Source organism: Meleagris gallopavo, chromosome 21 (assembly GCF_000146605.3).
Source record: "Meleagris gallopavo isolate NT-WF06-2002-E0010 breed Aviagen turkey brand Nicholas breeding stock chromosome 21, Turkey_5.1, whole genome shotgun sequence".
Taxonomy (NCBI): Eukaryota; Metazoa; Chordata; class Aves; order Galliformes; family Phasianidae; genus Meleagris; species Meleagris gallopavo.
This window is the reverse complement of record NC_015031.2, coordinates 426,407-444,682: the sequence shown is the minus strand read 5'-3', so window position 1 is coordinate 444,682 and position 18,276 is coordinate 426,407. Positions and strand designations below refer to the sequence as shown.

The 18,276-nt window shown below is 47.0% G+C and overlaps 1 protein-coding gene across 1 annotated transcript; it reads left to right on the top strand.

Moving 5' to 3' along the window:
- Nucleotides 1–227: 227 nt before the first annotated feature.
- Nucleotides 228–18,235, top strand: PRPF8 (pre-mRNA processing factor 8). The gene is made up of 43 exons (XM_003211741.4): nt 228–327; nt 417–526; nt 606–774; nt 1,385–1,549; nt 1,646–1,864; nt 2,434–2,646; nt 2,918–3,043; nt 3,121–3,226; nt 3,668–3,858; nt 4,046–4,165; nt 4,243–4,432; nt 4,600–4,719; nt 5,028–5,162; nt 5,275–5,404; nt 5,786–5,982; nt 6,090–6,296; nt 6,386–6,549; nt 6,881–7,007; nt 7,136–7,328; nt 7,677–7,864; nt 8,089–8,327; nt 8,418–8,564; nt 8,813–9,023; nt 9,301–9,417; nt 9,504–9,751; nt 9,932–10,111; nt 10,593–10,728; nt 10,958–11,127; nt 11,430–11,559; nt 11,715–11,861; nt 12,080–12,240; nt 12,519–12,710; nt 13,212–13,449; nt 13,699–13,827; nt 14,407–14,520; nt 14,663–14,836; nt 15,090–15,283; nt 15,470–15,709; nt 15,793–15,934; nt 16,285–16,425; nt 16,694–16,833; nt 16,989–17,191; nt 17,918–18,235. The coding sequence occupies exons 2-43, from the start codon at nt 427–429 to the stop codon at nt 18,070–18,072; spliced, it is 7,008 nt and encodes a 2,335-aa protein (XP_003211789.1). The 5' UTR covers nt 228–327; nt 417–426; the 3' UTR covers nt 18,073–18,235.
- The last annotated feature ends 41 nt before the right edge of the window (nt 18,236–18,276 follow it).

The following is an 18,276-nucleotide window of genomic DNA, read 5'->3' as shown; positions in this document are numbered from 1 at the left end:
ACTGATTGTCCAATCAGAGCCGGCGTCACGCTGTCACCGCTTTCTCTCTCCACCAATCAAAACCGGTAGAGGGCGGGACCGGAAAGGAAGAAGAAATCAACCGGAAGCGCACTCTAGGCACAGCTTCCTTTTCTTTTCCGCGCTTGATCCTGCCTCCTGCCCTTTCCGCGCTCTGATAGGCTGTCCTCGCCGTCTGTCAGGCTGCCCGAAGACTGATTGGACGAGCCCTCTGGCTGCGCACACCGCCCACATCCGGGTCTCGCAGGCGCGGTGGCGGTGGGCTGCGCCGCCATTGTTGTTGGGAAGTGCGGGACGTCGCAGCGGCCGGTGTGTGCGGGTGGGGCGGGCCTCAGGGACGTGGGAGGGTCCGGTGGGAGCCGCGATCCCGCTTTGAGCCCGTTCTTCCTTCCCCGCAGGTGCGTCGCCATGGCCGCCGTCTTCCCGTACCGCGGCGGCTGCGCGCCGGTGCCGACCCCGATGGCACCGCTGCCCGACTACATGTCTGAGGAGAAGCTGCAGGAGAAAGGTGCGTGAGGCCTTTCCCCATCCCGCCTCGCCGAACGGGGCGCGCCTGACTCCATCCCGTTGCTTCTCTGTTCCCGCAGCCCGCAAGTGGCAGCAGCTGCAGGCCAAGCGCTATGCGGAAAAGAGGAAATTCGGCTTCGTGGACGCGCAGAAGGAGGACATGCCTCCCGAACACGTCCGGAAAATCATCCGCGACCACGGTGACATGACCAACAGGAAGTTCCGCCACGACAAGCGCGTCTACCTGGGGTACGGAGCTCCCCCTGAGGGGCAGCGCCTTCAGCGCAGGGCTCCCGGGGGCAGCTGTGCTCAGACAGCAGCATCGCAGCACGAGGGTGTCAGCGGGGTGCAGGAGAGGATGAGCTGAGGAAGTCGATGCTTGGAGTTCTTAAGGGAAAGCATAGTTCTGAATAGCATATAGCCTAAAACAGGTTTTGGGGGGAGATTATGAACTAATCAGCTTTTTTTGTGTGTGTGTGATTAAAATGTTCTGTGGGTGTTTCTCTGTTGTTTGGGCTCAGAGAACTGTCTCGTGCAAAGCACAGACTGTTGCGTTAATGTAGAATTACCCATAAAAACTCATTCAGTATTTTTTAGTGTTATTATTCTTGAACGTTTTTAATCTATAACAATCTCTCTGAAGCCAACCAGTAGAAAAAAACCCTTTTGGTAGTGGAATCTATGAAGCAGAAGGATAGTAAAAAAAATTTGTGGGTTCATCACTGGAGGCCTTTATGAGCAGGTTAGCTGAGCAGTTTTTAGGAGTGGGAGGTATACAGGTGACTGAACTTGCTGCAGACAGACAACTGTTCTCTGGAGATGCCTTCCAACTATGATCTTCCTTGATTTCTGATTGTAGTGCTCTGAAGTACATGCCTCACGCTGTTCTCAAGCTCTTGGAGAATATGCCTATGCCCTGGGAGCAAATCAGAGATGTTCCAGTCCTGTATCACATCACAGGAGCCATCTCTTTTGTGAATGAGATTCCCTGGGTTATAGAACCAGTGTACATTGCACAGTGGGGGTAAGTGCTTTTTCCCTAACTCTGGGGGGACACTGTGAGTGAATAACTGTGCATCCACAATAAAGGCAGCGTGTGATGGTCTCTGGTTTCTGCCAGGTCCATGTGGATTATGATGAGGCGAGAGAAAAGGGACAGACGTCACTTCAAGAGGATGAGATTTCCCCCATTTGATGATGAAGAACCTCCTCTGGATTACGCTGATAACATCCTAGATGTGGAGCCCCTGGAAGCAATTCAGCTTGAACTGGATCCGGAGGAAGATGCCCCAGTACTGGACTGGTTCTATGACCACCAGCCACTGAAAGACAATAGAAAGTATGTGCCTGCCTGATAGCACAATTCACTGTGGGGATTTAAGAAATTAAACAACAAAATCTTTATGTGCTATGTAAATTACACGTATGCAGAAGTGCATTACTTTTGCTTGTATAATGTTGGTCTATGAGTGATGTTGGTGGGATGAGAAGACCTTCCCTCAAGGATAGGAGGGGCAATCTGACTGCTGTAAAGTCATCCCTCTGTCTGAGGGAAGGCAGTCAAGGCCTCTCTGTTCAGGCAGGTAAAAATCTGATGTTTCTTGCCACGCCATAAAAATGAAAACCTGGATCATCTAGTTTATATTTGAGTTTATATATTAAATATGGAGTGTGCTTGCACGCTGGAGGCTCTTGAATCTTGTCAGACATTAGTTTGGATATGGAAATGGAGGAGAGCTGGGCAGATGCAGTCCATAGAAATCTTCAACAAGCCTGTAAATTTTACTTTTCTGTCTGAAGGGGGGCAAGAGTTAGCTGTCCTTAATATTTTCTGCAAGTAGCAGAAAGGTAAAGGACCAGTTGTCTTCTGGCTGTGTAATGAGTGCCCTATGCTTTGTTTCTCTGCAGGTACGTGAATGGTTCTACCTACCAGCGCTGGCAGTTCACTCTGCCCATGATGTCCACGCTGTATCGGCTTGCCAATCAGCTGCTCACTGACCTTGTGGATGACAACTATTTCTATTTGTTTGACCTGAAAGCATTTTTCACTTCCAAGGCTCTGAACATGGCTATTCCTGGAGGTCCCAAGTTTGAGCCTCTTGTTAGAGACATCAATCTGCAGTAAGTGTTAAATCTCGGAGTAAAGATAGGCAGTTATCTGGGAAAAGATCATGAGGGTCACTGATCTGTTATCACGCACCTTTTGTTGGGTTAGTTAATTCTGAGCATTTGCTCTTTTTAGCATTGTGATATGCTTGTTGCTTTGGACAGTGGTTCTTACTGTGAATAATAAGCTAAAGAAAAGGCACTAATACTGCATCTTTGGCCAAGAATATTTGTCTTTTTGTCTCCCCAAATGCTTGTGTGACAATTTCTTTTTGCCTTATTTGAGGGATGAAGACTGGAATGAGTTTAACGACATCAACAAAATTATCATCAGGCAGCCAATCAGGACAGAGTACAAAATTGCTTTCCCATACCTGTACAATAACCTTCCCCACCACGTCCACCTGACCTGGTAAGCGCAACAGTCTCAAGGGTGAGGAGAGGAGGGAGAAGCCACCAGCATGCTCTCATACTCGTTATGTGTTGTAGGTATCATACTCCAAACGTTGTTTTCATTAAAACAGAAGATCCTGATCTCCCAGCTTTTTACTTCGATCCACTGATCAACCCCATTTCACACAGACATTCTGTTAAGGTGAGTCACTGTCCAGGAGAGCCTCCGATAAAAAGTGTGTGGAGGCAATGGGACTTTGGCATCTTTTTGTAACCTTGTTTCTGATAACGGTATAGATGCATACCTATTTCAGGAGAAAGCACAAGTGCTTTCACAAAGAAAAATCTCATGCAGTTATCAGCTGCTTTCTGTCTTTTGTAATTGCTCAAAGCTGTGTCCTGTGGTCTCTAGGATAAAGTTCAGTGCCTAAGTTGCAGTGTTATTTTATGGTCTTCTGACAGGTAGCCAGAGGTAATTCTGTCTGTTGGCACCTTCTAGAGTGTTTTTTGCTTCTCAGATAATCAGCATTGTTGCACTTATTCCCTGACAAGAAAGAAATGCTTTTTACTCTATTAACTTAGAAAACTAAGCTGAAGCATTGAATCATCCAGGAAACAAGTGTTGTGTGTTTTCTGGTTTCAGAGTCAGGAACCGCTGCCTGATGATGATGAAGAGTTTGAGTTACCAGAGTTTGTGGAACCTTTCTTGAAGGATACCCCGCTTTACACAGACAACACAGCCAATGGCATTGCCCTGCTGTGGGCCCCACGGCCATTCAATCTGAGGTCTGGGAGGACTCGGAGAGCTCTTGACATCCCACTGGTCAAGAACTGGTGAGTTCTTCCTGTGGGGACGGCGTATTCTAGTGATTGTGACATTAATATTAGTGGTATGTTACAGTGAGGAAAAAAAGGGATCTTGTGAAGTTTGCTTGGTTTCTAGAGATATTAAGAGAGTCTGTAGACTCATTTTTGAAGGAATGTAAGTTATTTGAAAACTTAAAGTCTGTTTCACCCCTAGGTATCGTGAGCACTGCCCGGCTGGCCAGCCAGTGAAAGTACGAGTCTCCTATCAGAAGCTGCTGAAATACTATGTTTTAAATGCCCTCAAGCACAGACCCCCTAAGGCCCAGAAGAAGAGGTAAATGGGACCTATTCAGTGGGGAACTGCTGAGCTGGGTAAGGGATTCAGCTAATTAAAGACTATTCTCTCTTCAGGTACCTATTCCGCTCCTTCAAGGCTACGAAGTTTTTCCAGTCAACAAAGCTGGACTGGGTGGAAGTAGGCCTGCAGGTGTGTCGCCAGGGCTACAATATGCTGAACTTACTGATCCACAGAAAGAACCTGAACTACCTTCATTTGGACTACAACTTTAACCTGAAGCCAGTGAAGACCCTCACCACTAAGGTACAACCCGTGTTCTTAACAGTAAAGTTTACTTGAAGATTTAAGTAGTAGCTAATGTAATACTGACTGCAGTGACTCAGTTGTTCTGTTGTTGTACAGACTAAATTGGAGCTGTTTGACTCTTAGGCAACATTGTTACAGAAATACTGAATCTCTTTCTTTCCCAGGAAAGGAAAAAATCCCGTTTTGGTAATGCTTTCCATCTGTGCAGAGAGGTTCTGAGGCTGACTAAATTGGTGGTGGACAGCCACGTCCAGTACAGACTTGGAAATGTAGATGCATTTCAGGTAGGCCTGATTCTTTCTTCTTTTCTTTCAAAGGTAGGGAGGGGAAATTGAGAGAAGGAATATCAGGATGGGCTTATACAGAATGCACAAAATGACTGATTGTTGCAGTGTTTTGGAGAAGAAGGCAGTGGAGAAAACATGCAGTGTTGTGTGAAATTCTGCTGTTAGCTTACATTAATTGGTTATCTCATGAGTGACTGGTAGGAGCTTTGGATGCACTCTATTCCTAGTTACAAAATAAGCCTGGCTTCTTGAGGCAATGTGTGTAGCTTTTATTGTTATCTCTGACTGTGTCCATTGTGTTTCAGTTGGCAGATGGCTTGCAGTACATCTTTGCCCATGTTGGTCAGCTGACAGGGATGTACAGATACAAGTACAAACTAATGAGGCAGATTCGTATGTGCAAGGACCTGAAACATCTCATCTACTACAGGTTTAACACAGTAAGTTCCACTTTTCTAGTGAGGTGGTTGACCTCAAGTAAACTGAGCAACAAGAGAGGTGTTTTGGAGTGTCAGCAAATGAGTTGTTGTTACCATGTCTCTCTTCTTCTAGGGGCCTGTGGGCAAAGGTCCAGGCTGTGGTTTCTGGGCTCCAGGCTGGAGAGTGTGGCTGTTTTTCATGAGGGGCATCACGCCACTGCTGGAACGCTGGCTGGGGAATCTGCTGGCCAGGCAGTTTGAAGGTCAGCACATTGTGTAAATCTTGGACACAAGGGGTGTCTGGTAAAGATTAATGCTGTTTGCTTGCCAGCTTAAACTTCAGATTTCTCTTCCAAGTGGTGGTCTATGCCTGTATTCCACATCAGTCCCAGTGGCTGTTGTCCTCTTTAGAGCTCTTACAACAACAGCGTATCCACAGTAGTTTCCAAGTGGAAATGGGATTCTCTGATCCATAGCACTCTGGAGTCAATAGCCTCCTGATCATGTATTCCAACCTCTCCAATGATGTAGCAGTTGAATTTCTTCTGGCATCCTGCACCTCTCTGGAGGATGCTCCTTTAATACAAAGAAGAGCAGCACTGCTCAGTAATGTCTGAACTGCTGAAGTATTTTGCTTTTTGCAGGCCGTCACTCAAAGGGTGTAGCAAAGACTGTCACAAAGCAGCGTGTGGAGTCTCACTTTGACCTGGAGCTGAGGGCAGCTGTTATGCATGACATTCTGGACATGATGCCAGAAGGGATCAAACAGAACAAAGCCAGAACCATCCTGCAGCATCTGAGTGAGGCTTGGCGGTGCTGGAAGGCCAATATCCCCTGGAAGGTAAGTCCCTCTTTTGGCCTTTCTTTCAATTGTAACATCTGTCAGGCTGAACTGCTCTTACAAGGGCTCCTACTTCTCCTGCCCTGATGTTACTTCTCCCTTCCCAGGTTCCCGGGCTGCCAACTCCTATTGAGAACATGATCCTGAGGTATGTGAAGGCAAAAGCTGACTGGTGGACAAACACAGCTCACTACAACAGAGAGCGTATCCGTCGGGGTGCCACTGTGGACAAGACTGTCTGTAAGAAGAATCTGGGCCGGCTGACCAGACTCTACTTAAAAGCTGAGCAGGAGCGGCAGCATAATTACCTGAAGGTACTTCTGTATTGCCTGAGGTTGCCCAAGTTGGTGCTGTATCCACAGGCAAACTTTCGCTGACTAATCATGGTGTTGTGGTTGTGCAGGATGGGCCTTACATCACCGCAGAAGAGGCCGTTGCTGTGTACACAACCACAGTGCACTGGCTGGAAAGCAGGAGGTTCTCACCCATTCCATTCCCCCCATTGTCCTACAAGCACGATACCAAGTTGCTCATATTGGCCCTGGAGAGGCTGAAGGAAGCTTACAGGTAAGCACTGGGAAGTGACTGATTTCTCTCAAGGGTCAGACATCTGCTCTGGGAAAGGCTTCTGAAATTATTTTGTTATCCTTTATTCCTGGAATTGAGTACACTGTAACATTTATCCAGAATGGGCAGGTTGAGACTGTAAGGTTGTTGTACTGCCAGAGCTGCCTGGGCATTCTTAATGTACTCTGCCAATTGGGGCTGACTGTGAATTGTGAGGAATTAGAGATCTTGTTTTGAGCAGCTTGGTTGAACACTTACCTTTCATCAGTTCAATGCAGCAGATATTTGTTTGTGCTTGAGTGCACAAACTGTTGTTCTTTCTCACTTTCAGTGTGAAATCTCGCCTGAATCAGTCACAGAGGGAGGAGCTGGGCTTGATTGAACAGGCTTATGACAATCCTCATGAAGCTCTGTCCAGAATCAAACGACACCTTTTAACTCAGAGAGCCTTCAAGGAGGTAAGTAGCGTGGTGAAAACCAGAGAATACAAAAAAACTTGTACTGTGTTCAGGTACAGAATGGCAGCAAGGCTATCAAGAGTGTTCTCTGTTAGGTATAGGCTTCAAATTTACCTTCTCTTTTCCAGGTTGGCATTGAGTTCATGGATCTCTACAGCCACCTGGTTCCTGTTTATGATGTTGAGCCCTTGGAGAAAATCACAGATGCTTATCTGGATCAGTACTTGTGGTATGAGGCTGATAAAAGAAGACTCTTCCCTCCTTGGATCAAGCCTGCTGACACTGAGCCTCCTCCACTGTTAGTGTACAAGTGGTGCCAAGGTTAGTGGGGTCTTGTGTTCCATGGTAAAATGAGGTTATTTTTTTTTTATCAGGAGCTTGCTGTTGAAGAGTCCACTCAAAAGCTGAATTTTGATACTTGCAGCAGTAATATAACTTGTTGCTGCACTCTGAGGCTGAATTTTGTAGGTTAACACTGGGGAGGAAGAGAAGTTCTGTAACATTTGTGGTTGATTACATATTTCTGTTCCAATTTCTGGGTAGACTGGAAGGAAGAAAGGAGCTGAAAAAACACTACAGAAAATATGCTGACTTCTCATGCCTGGAAAGCTGCTTCTGCACTCAAAACTTTCACGTCATGTAACATGACTCATTTATTTGTCTCCTCAGGCATTAATAATCTGCAAGATGTTTGGGAAACAAGTGAAGGTGAATGCAATGTGATGCTGGAATCTCGATTTGAGAAGATGTATGAGAAGATTGACCTGACATTACTCAACAGGCTGTTGCGTCTTATTGTTGATCACAACATTGCTGACTACATGACAGCAAAAAACAACGTGGTGATCAACTACAAGGTGATGATTATTGTCAGAAAATGTGTGGACTGTATAATTGAGTGGTTTGTGACCCATGGGTGGTGGTGGTGGTTCTGAAGGGGAAACTGGGATACAGGACTTGCTGGGGAAAGATGTAATTAGGGAGTAAAAAAACCCTGTTGGGCCCTGCTGAAAAGCAGCTCCTCAGATAAATGTTTTTGGGGTTTGTGACAGTCAGGTTTCTCACACTTCTTTTTCCTCAGGACATGAATCACACAAACTCCTACGGGATTATTCGTGGATTGCAGTTTGCTTCCTTCATTGTCCAGTATTATGGGCTTGTGATGGACCTGCTGGTGCTGGGTCTGCACCGTGCCAGTGAAATGGCTGGACCTCCCCAGATGCCCAATGACTTCCTCAGCTTCCAAGACATTGCAACTGAGGTGGCCCATCCCATTCGCCTTTTCTGCAGATACATCGACCGCATTCACATCTTCTTCAGGTGAGAGCTCTCTGGGTCCTTACCTGTGTGGGCAGTCCATCTGAGGAAGATGTTTGTGTCACCACAGATCCTCTTCTGTTCATTTTCTAGGTTTACAGCAGATGAGGCAAGGGACTTGATTCAGCGGTACCTGACAGAGCATCCAGATCCCAATAATGAGAACATTGTAGGCTACAACAATAAGAAGTGCTGGCCTCGGGATGCTCGGATGCGCCTCATGAAGCATGATGTCAACCTGTAAGTGATGCAGCCTGGAAACACAAGGAGTAGAGTGGTGGGAAAATTAGTTGTGATGAATAAGTATTCGAGGTTGACAGGCAAGTACTCAAGAAAGGATGAAGAGATGAGAAGATTTTTGTCATAGTTTTGACAGAGGGCGATTGATGTGAGAGACCATAGTGCTGAGAAAGCAGTGAGAACTTGTCCAGTTCGCGTTTCACCTTAGTTTCAGGGCCTGGCCTCACTGTGCCTGCCTTCTGTTTCAGTGGCCGTGCTGTGTTCTGGGATATCAAGAACCGCCTGCCTCGATCCGTCACCACGGTGCAGTGGGAGAACAGCTTCGTGTCTGTTTACAGCAAGGATAACCCCAATTTGCTGTTCAACATGTGTGGTTTTGAGTGTCGCATTTTGCCCAAATGCCGCACCAGCTATGAGGAGTTCACCCACAAGGATGGTGTCTGGAACCTGCAGAATGAGGTAGGGGGAGAGTTTGGCAGGCTGGGAAAGCAGTCCCTGCTTTGTCTGTACCCAGCATCAAAGCAAGGCTTGTACCTGTCTGGGGGAGTGCTTGGCAGCATGTGTTTGTCAGCTGTGTAGCTGAGCACATCGACAGGTGGAACTAAAACTAATTTGGGAGCTTTCTTTCCTGTGAGGGATGGGAAATCATTGAGGAGCGATAAGGGAGGACACAAAACTGCTTGGACTGTTCCCTTCCTGTGCTTTGTAAGTAACCCATAGCCCTGTGCTCTCGCAGGTCACCAAGGAGCGCACAGCTCAGTGCTTCCTGCGCGTTGACGATGAGTCTATGCAGAGATTTCACAACAGAGTGAGGCAGATCCTCATGGCATCTGGCTCTACAACCTTCACTAAGGTAAGGTGGAAGCGAGCTGTGTGACAGAACTTCCTGCAGATGCTTGAAAAACGAGCTGAGAACTGATCCTTTGCCTTCCTTTTTAGATTGTCAATAAATGGAATACAGCTCTGATTGGCCTGATGACATATTTCCGGGAAGCTGTTGTAAATACTCAGGAGCTGCTTGACTTGTTGGTGAAGTGTGAGAATAAAATCCAGACTCGAATCAAAATTGGTCTGAATTCCAAAATGCCTAGCCGTTTCCCACCTGTGGTGTTCTACACCCCTAAAGAGCTGGGAGGTCTGGGCATGCTCTCTATGGGACATGTTCTCATCCCACAGTCTGACCTGAGGTGAGTAATACTGCCCTATCTGAAATGCCCACGTGATTTAAGTGTTGTTAGATATTCTTTCCCATTAAAATATTTGGGAATGTTAAGCCACAACCTGCTACACAGATAGGTCTTTGCTGTAGGTCATACCAATGTGACTGGTGATGTCCCATTGCTCATTCTTCTGCCTCTGTGCTCCAGGTGGTCCAAGCAGACTGATGTTGGCATTACTCATTTTCGCTCAGGGATGAGTCACGAGGAGGACCAGCTCATCCCAAATTTGTATCGTTACATCCAGCCGTGGGAGAGCGAGTTCATTGACTCACAGAGAGTGTGGGCAGAATATGCTCTCAAGCGACAAGAGGCCATAGCCCAGAACAGGTATATTTCCATGTTCAATTAGATCTGTGTTTGTCTGCTGGGGGGCAGGCAGAGTTGGGAAACCTTGCATTGCTTGAGTTGTGCAGACCTTGCTGGGCCTCTGATATATGGTACAAACTGCCTGCAAAGTGCACTCTTACCTCTGGAGAAGGCATGAACTCTGCAAGCAGTACAGCCTCGGCACAGCTGAAGGCAAATGATATGCCAGGTGGTGCCAGGAAAAGCTGATGTCAGACCCATTTCCTTAGTTCTGCTCCCTCACAAGGGCAGGCTTTTCCTTTTGGCTGTTTGACATCAGCCTGTTTATAGTGATGGCTATGGATGCTTTTCTGAGCTTCTGAGTGTCAGTCATTTTAGAACCTCCCCTGCCAGAGTCTTGAAATCTGTATTCTTTCTGTGATCTCCTGTGATCGCCTGAAATATTAATGCACTGCCATAAAATTGAGAGGTAACAGAGTGTGGGGATGTTTTTTTTCTTCAGGCGTTTGACACTGGAAGATCTGGAGGACTCTTGGGACAGAGGAATTCCTCGTATTAATACCCTTTTCCAGAAGGACCGGCATACCCTAGCTTATGATAAAGGATGGAGAGTCAGGACTGACTTCAAGCAGTATCAGGTATTGACAGGGAATTTCTCAGTGTGAATTTCAGGCATCATCTTAGATACTGCCCAGTCTGAATTGCCTACGAGGTACTAGCCAAACTTGTAGATGAGCTGTGTCTTCCAGAATTGGGTGTATGAGGCTTTTTACTTGTTAGCTGACATCATCTTGGTTCCTGAAATTAGTGCAGCATAGTTAAATGATCTGAATGCAGAGCTGCTCACTGGTGGGCTGTTGTTTACAGGTCCTGAAACAGAACCCATTCTGGTGGACACATCAACGCCACGATGGGAAGCTGTGGAACCTGAACAACTACCGCACTGATATGATCCAAGCACTGGGTGGAGTGGAGGGGATCCTGGAGCACACTCTCTTCAAGGGCACTTACTTCCCCACATGGGAGGGTCTCTTCTGGTAAGAGAAACCTTGATCTGGCTTTGTGCAAATTGGAGCTTAGCGATGCACCAGGAGGAATTCTTGGCTCAAGCTACACTTACTCTGCTGAGCTGTCCTGTTTTCCAGGAGCACACCATATAGTTCAGTTTGAGGGTACCTGGCATTGCACCGTAACTAGATTTATGCATGTGATTCCATGAAAGTTCTTTACACTAAGCAGTCCTTGCTCCTTGTATGCTAGTGCCTCGCTTCTGTTTTATGTGGTCCATGAAAATCAGCTGTGATTAGGAGCATCTAACACGGTTGATTGTCTTTTCTAGGGAAAAGGCCAGTGGCTTTGAGGAGTCCATGAAGTGGAAGAAACTGACAAATGCCCAGAGGTCGGGTTTGAATCAGATTCCAAACAGAAGATTTACTCTGTGGTGGTCTCCTACCATTAACAGAGCCAATGTAAGTATCTGGAATTAGCCTTGAGGAACTTGTGCTGAGTTGAGAGCAGTTAAACTGGTTCTTTAGGTGAACCGTAGATCTAAGACTTCTGTTCTATTTTCTAAACTTCACCAATTGTGCTGTTACATGTTCTCACACCTGTTTTTCATTTGCAGGTATATGTTGGGTTTCAGGTGCAGCTGGATTTGACAGGTATATTTATGCATGGCAAGATCCCCACGCTGAAGATTTCTCTCATTCAGATTTTCCGAGCTCACTTGTGGCAGAAGATCCACGAGAGCATTGTAATGGATTTGTGTCAGGTGAGCAGTGTGTTAACTAGGTTTGTTCAGTGCACGCTCAGTCCTTGTGTACTGACAGCCTCCTGGTCATGACCTTAGCAAAGCAACTCCTCTACTCAGTTGACAGAGAAGGGGAGGAAAGTGGATTTTCGTGCGTACCTGCTTATGTCTGCGTTGTGGAAAGGCTCTGTTAGTTGAACTGTTTGAACACAGCTCACCTTTGACTGTCTTTTCCCCAGGTGTTTGATCAGGAGCTGGATGCTCTAGAGATTGAGACAGTGCAGAAGGAGACAATCCATCCTAGAAAATCATACAAGATGAATTCCTCATGTGCAGATATCCTCCTCTTTGCTTCCTACAAGTGGAATGTGTCACGTCCATCATTGCTTGCAGATTCCAAGTGAGTGTTTCCCTTTTATCTCTGCAGAGAAGAGCTGCTGAGCTTGTCCCTGAGCAAAAGGCCTTATATCTTGGCAGCCCAGGGCTGACATTGTTCTCTGGGTACCCAGGAGGACATAATCATGCCTAGAAAGTGCAGGGTTGGTATGGGTAGATGTTCTCTTTTCAATAGAGTGTATTGTACCTGGCTTCAGTGATCAGGCTTGGTAGCAGTTACTCTCTGCCAAAGAGATGTGCAGCAACTGTAGGAGAGTTAATTACTCTGGCTTGCTTTCTTAGAGATGTGATGGACAGCACCACCACTCAGAAGTACTGGATAGATATCCAGCTGCGCTGGGGAGATTATGATTCCCATGATATTGAGCGCTATGCAAGAGCCAAATTCCTGGACTACACTACAGACAACATGAGTATCTATCCATCTCCCACTGGCGTGCTCATTGCCATTGATCTGGCCTATAATTTACACAGGTAAGAACTGCACTGTCTGTATTTTAGCTGTAATTGATAGTTTATGGATGTCTCTTAGAGCATTTTCACACTGGGCCGTGTTCCAGGCAGGAGTTGCTGTGATAATGGTTCAGCTCACTAATCATTTGTGTTCTTAAGAGATCTCTGTCAGATGGGGTTCAGGGACAGGCCTTGTTTAAAGGCCATCTGTAAGAGGAGAAACAGCTGTTCTTCATGAAAGAGCAAGGCAGAGGTGTCCCATCAAGCAGACCTCTCTAGTAAGACACTTGAAGAAGATGCAATTCTTGTGGGACTGCTGCACGTGCATGCTGTGGTTTCCCACTGAAGGGAAGAGTAAGGAAAAGAAGTAGCTGAACAGCTCCAAGAACATCACAAAAGAAATCATCCACTAGTAGACAGCAGGCAGGAAGGTGCCTGTCCGCTGCACATGAAGACTTGTGCTGTTGTCCTTTCATCTTAAACCTGATGGCAACAACTGTTTCTCTCTGTTTTCCTCTTCAGCGCATATGGGAACTGGTTCCCTGGTAGCAAACCTCTGATCCAGCAGGCTATGGCTAAAATTATGAAAGCAAATCCTGCACTGTATGTGCTGAGAGAACGAATCCGCAAGGGCTTGCAGCTGTACTCATCTGAGCCCACAGAACCCTACCTTTCCTCTCAGAACTATGGAGAGCTCTTCTCCAACCAGATCATCTGGTTTGTGGATGACACCAATGTGTACAGAGTGACCATTCACAAGGTAAGGCCAGAGCTGCATCTTAAGGGGGAAGGATAGGGGCTGTAAATGTCCTTTGCTCAGGTGATTGAGGAGGTGTGCCTGAGGGAAAACTAGGAATTAACACGCACCCAAATTTTCTGCAGTGTGCACAGAGCAGTCCTTGCATTTCCAGCGTAGTTCTTGTTCAAAGCTTTTAACAGTCAGCTGTTGTGTAAATGCTTGGATAGGCTGCATTCATCTCACTGGACTTTCCACTTCATATTTTCTCAGACTTTTGAAGGGAATTTGACCACAAAACCTATCAATGGAGCCATTTTCATCTTCAACCCTAGGACCGGACAGCTCTTCCTGAAGATCATCCACACATCTGTGTGGGCAGGACAGAAGCGTCTCGGGCAGGTGGGACCTGGCTGCTTTTTGTGCTTTTGGCAGTGAGGCAGGGACATGCACTGATGTTTTGAAATACTCAGTTGAGCAGAAAGCATTGCTGAAGGTCTTTCTTCCTGCCTGGAAACAAGTTTGGAGCCCCTGCTGCTAGTGCATAACCTGTGCTCTGGCAACCAATAGCATGAGATAAAAAAGTGTAAGAATGCAGACAGTGATGTCGTGATGTTTTGAGCTGCAAAGAGCCTGTGTCAAGCAGCACTTGAGAAATGGTGCTGTGCTCACTGGTACAGCAAATCACATTGCTCTTGGCCGAACATCCTGTGCAGTGCAAAGACTGTGAGGTGCTGAAGCCAGGGAGGTGGTGTAATCAGCTGTTTTTGCAAGCCAGTCAGGAGTAACTGAACTCTAGGAATGGGAGCTGCCCTCTGTGATCACTAAGAGGGACATGTTAGGCCTTGTCACGGGTCTGGAACAAGCCATAAATTTCTGTTGTATTTTTAGAATTTGGTTTGGGCGTCTCTGATTCCAAGAGATGCGAAGACTTTGCTGTTAGCTAGGAGATATTCTTCTAACCCAACTGTCTCTTTGTAGCTGGCCAAGTGGAAGACTGCTGAAGAGGTGGCTGCCTTGATCCGCTCGCTTCCTGTGGAGGAGCAGCCTAAGCAGATCATAGTGACTCGAAAGGGCATGCTGGACCCACTTGAGGTAACAAAGCACACAGTGCAATGCAGGGGCATTATAAAATCTTGGTGAGGTTGCAGAACAGTTCTGTGTTCCCGGGAAGGGCTTAATCTGGACTAATATTTTGCATAATTGTGAATTAATTCCTCTTCTCAATAAACTCCAGGTGCACTTGCTGGATTTCCCCAATATTGTGATCAAAGGCTCCGAGTTGCAGCTACCTTTCCAGGCCTGTCTAAAAGTGGAGAAATTTGGTGATCTCATCCTGAAGGCTACTGAACCTCAGATGGTTCTCTTCAATCTCTACGATGACTGGCTGAAAACCATCTCTTCCTACACGGTGAGGATGTCATGCATAATCTGCACTTTGCTTTCCCACTGGCAGAAAACAAGAGCCAGGCTTTCAGAAGTCCTTCCATGTTTGCTCCAGAGAGCTTGCTCTTGGTCTGCCTGAATTCTTGTTCAGATTGATTTACTGATAATTCTCACGTGCTCTCATTGCGCCCAAGCAGAGGAGTGGTGTGATGGAAGAAAACCAAATACATTGCGCTCTTTCTGACAGGCTGCATCTTTTGTTTTGTTTTCTCTCCAAGGCATTCTCACGTCTGATTCTTATTCTCCGAGCACTGCATGTGAATAATGATAGAGCCAAAGTTATTCTGAAACCAGACAAGACAACAATAACAGAGCCTCACCACATCTGGCCAACCCTGACAGATGAGGAATGGATCAAGGTGGAGGTGCAGCTGAAAGATCTGATCCTTGCTGACTATGGCAAGAAGAACAAGTAAGCTACTGTCCTGCTGCAGAATCCCATCAGCCTTTCCTTATCTTTGTATCATGTGATTTTTTTTTTTTGTCCTTCCTCTTGTCTCGTTTCATTTTTCTGTAGTGCCTTGTGTGTGCCTTCTGAGCTTTTGTATTTGTGAGATGGATCTGATGTGTGGCTGACATGAGGGATTTTCTCTTTCAGTGTGAATGTTGCATCCCTAACACAGTCAGAGATCCGAGACATTATCCTGGGCATGGAGATCTCTGCCCCCTCTCAGCAGAGACAGCAGATTGCAGAAATTGAGAAGCAAACCAAGGAGCAGTCACAGCTGACAGCCACACAGACCCGCACTGTTAACAAACATGGGGATGAAATCATCACCTCCACAACCAGCAACTATGAAACCCAGACTTTCTCCTCCAAGACTGAGTGGAGAGTCAGGTAGGAGGGAAGACAGAGCTGTTACACAGTTGGAAAAGATGAGATGTGTGGGCCCTGTTATAACCATCTCCTTTTCTTCACAGAGCGATTTCTGCAGCCAACCTCCACCTGAGAACAAACCACATTTATGTTTCATCAGATGACATAAAGGAAACAGGCTATACATACATTCTTCCCAAGAATGTGTTGAAGAAATTCATCTGCATCTCAGATCTGCGAGCCCAGGTAAGTGTGTAAGAAGGCTGTTAGGGTGTCTGTGCATGCACCAGTCCTAGGCAGGCAGCTCCCAGGGCCTCATGATGAAAGGCTGGGAGCTTGCTGCTGTTTCTGGGCTGGAGAAAGACATCCATTCTGTGGCTGAGTGCATCCCAGGTCAAAAAGGCTTTTTCAGGCCAGATTCAGTGGCCTGAAGAGCTTTCAGTACAGAGCATAACTATGGTGTGACCTTACTCTAGTGAGGAGCTGTTGGGCAAGAGAAACATGCTGTAGGACGTAAGGTCTTGCCCACCAACTTTCACATGGTTATAGGAGGTCTCTTCTAGGCTTGTAAAGTAGGTGTTTGCTTGTGTTCCTAGATTGCAGGTTACCTTTATGGAGTGAGCCCTCCTGATAATCCCCAAGTGAAGGAGATCCGGTGCATTGTGATGGTACCCCAGTGGGGAACACACCAGACTGTGCATCTCCCAGGGCAGCTGCCTCAGCATGAGTACCTCAAGGTGAGTTGAGCTTCTGCTCCCGGGGAGGGTGGAAGGTCATCACTTCCATAACAGACCCAGGTGACAGGGGAGTCTTGCTGCCATTCAGTTCCAATGTGTTTGCCTCAGTAACTCACATCTGAAGTCTGCCCAGTCTGGGATCAGGTGAAAGGGTGAAGCCTTTAGTCCCTGTGTACTTTGTACTATACTTAAGCACTCTTAAAATACCTTTCTCTTGGCTTTCAGTTTCTTCTTGTTGAGTAAATGGTTTTCACTTTCCATTCTGTAGGAAATGGAACCTCTGGGGTGGATTCATACCCAACCAAATGAGTCCCCGCAGCTGTCACCACAGGATGTCACCACCCATGCCAAAGTCATGGCTGACAACCCCTCCTGGGATGGGGAGAAAACTATCATCATCACCTGCAGGTGAGAGGCAGCAGGGCTTCTGTGCTGTGGTCCCTTCTTGGGAACACACTAAGGTCTCAATCTAAAAATGTGGCAGAAAGGGTCTGTTTACTCGTTTCTTGTTTTCCTCTGTCTCAAATTAATGTAACCCACATCGTCTCTCTGCTCTCCTTCAGTTTTACACCAGGTTCCTGCACACTGACAGCCTACAAACTGACCCCAAGTGGCTACGAGTGGGGCAGGCAGAACACGGACAAAGGGAACAACCCCAAGGGCTACCTGCCATCCCATTATGAGAGGGTGCAGATGCTGCTGTCAGATCGATTCCTTGGCTTCTTCATGGTTCCAGCACAGGGATCCTGGAACTACAACTTCATGGGTGAGCTGACTGCCCAGGGAAGGGGCAGGAAGAGAGGCAGCATGAATAGCTTGGGGGAGGAGAAGGAAATAGCTCTTTAAGGGGAGCATTCCTTATGTGTCCTGAAGCTTGACCTTCTCTGAGTAGCTGGCAGGGTTATATTAGCATTGTAGTTTGACCTTCCCTTGGTGGCCGTACTGGGATGTCAGTTCTTAATGATTTGAGGCAGCAAGAGAGCAAACTCTGATACAGGGGAAAAATCAGACCTGAGACCATCTTCTGTTGCTGGGTTGTAGTGTCTGGTATATTGCCACCGAATAATTAATGTCTGTCAGGAAGAAGAAATGATAATGGAAAATGCAAAAGAAAAGCTGTGCCCAGCAGGGGAGGGTAGTGGGGGTCCTGGAATGAGCACACCAGTTTGGTGAAACCACAGACAGCTGCAAAAGGGATCAGGAAATGAAGAGATGGGCAGACAAAATGCTTGACTTCCTCTACCAGAATGGATCATGGTGTCACTGCTTCTAAATCTCTGAGGGAGGGAGCCGTGGAGCACAGTGTGATGATTTTGTGAGTTTGAAACTTCCTGCTGCTCTGCTTAAAAATTCTCTCACGAGTATAGAGGGCTCCATTAAGCTCCTGATGGGCGGTGAGGACAGGAGGAGCTTCCATGTGGATAAAGGATCATAGAATATCCCGAGTTGGAAGGGACCTGGAGTGCTGGCTCACATGTGAACTCTCTTCCAGGTGTTCGCCACGACCCCAACATGAAGTACGAGCTGCAGCTCGCCAACCCCAAGGAGTTTTACCACGAGGTCCATCGTCCTTCTCACTTCCTCAACTTCGCCCTGCTGCAGGAGGGGGAGGTTTACTCCGCCGACAGGGAGGACCTCTACGCCTAATCCTGCCATCCCGACAACTCTTAGTACTGTTGATATTCAACATCCTCTCCTGCTTTTCGTGCCCCCCTTCGCGTGTTCACGTTGCCCCCCATCTGTCCCAGCCGCGACGTCCCGTTGGTTGTACCGTCTTAGAGTGGCTTAATAAATTTTTTACAAAGCTGAACGCTGCTGCCTATGGAGGTTGGTGGGACGGCGCCCGCCTCG

Bases quoted from the DNA above. Each gene is read 5' to 3' on its own strand.
- PRPF8 (XM_003211741.4), top strand. From the start codon at position 427: ATGGCCGCCGTCTTCCCGTACCGCGGCGGCTGCGCGCCGGTGCCGACC. The intron at 12,241-12,518 runs GTGAGTGTTTCC...TTGCTTTCTTAG, and splicing joins TCATTGCTTGCAGATTCCAA to AGATGTGATGGACAGCACCA. The intron at 14,837-15,089 runs GTGAGGATGTCA...TTTCTCTCCAAG, and splicing joins AAACCATCTCTTCCTACACG to GCATTCTCACGTCTGATTCT.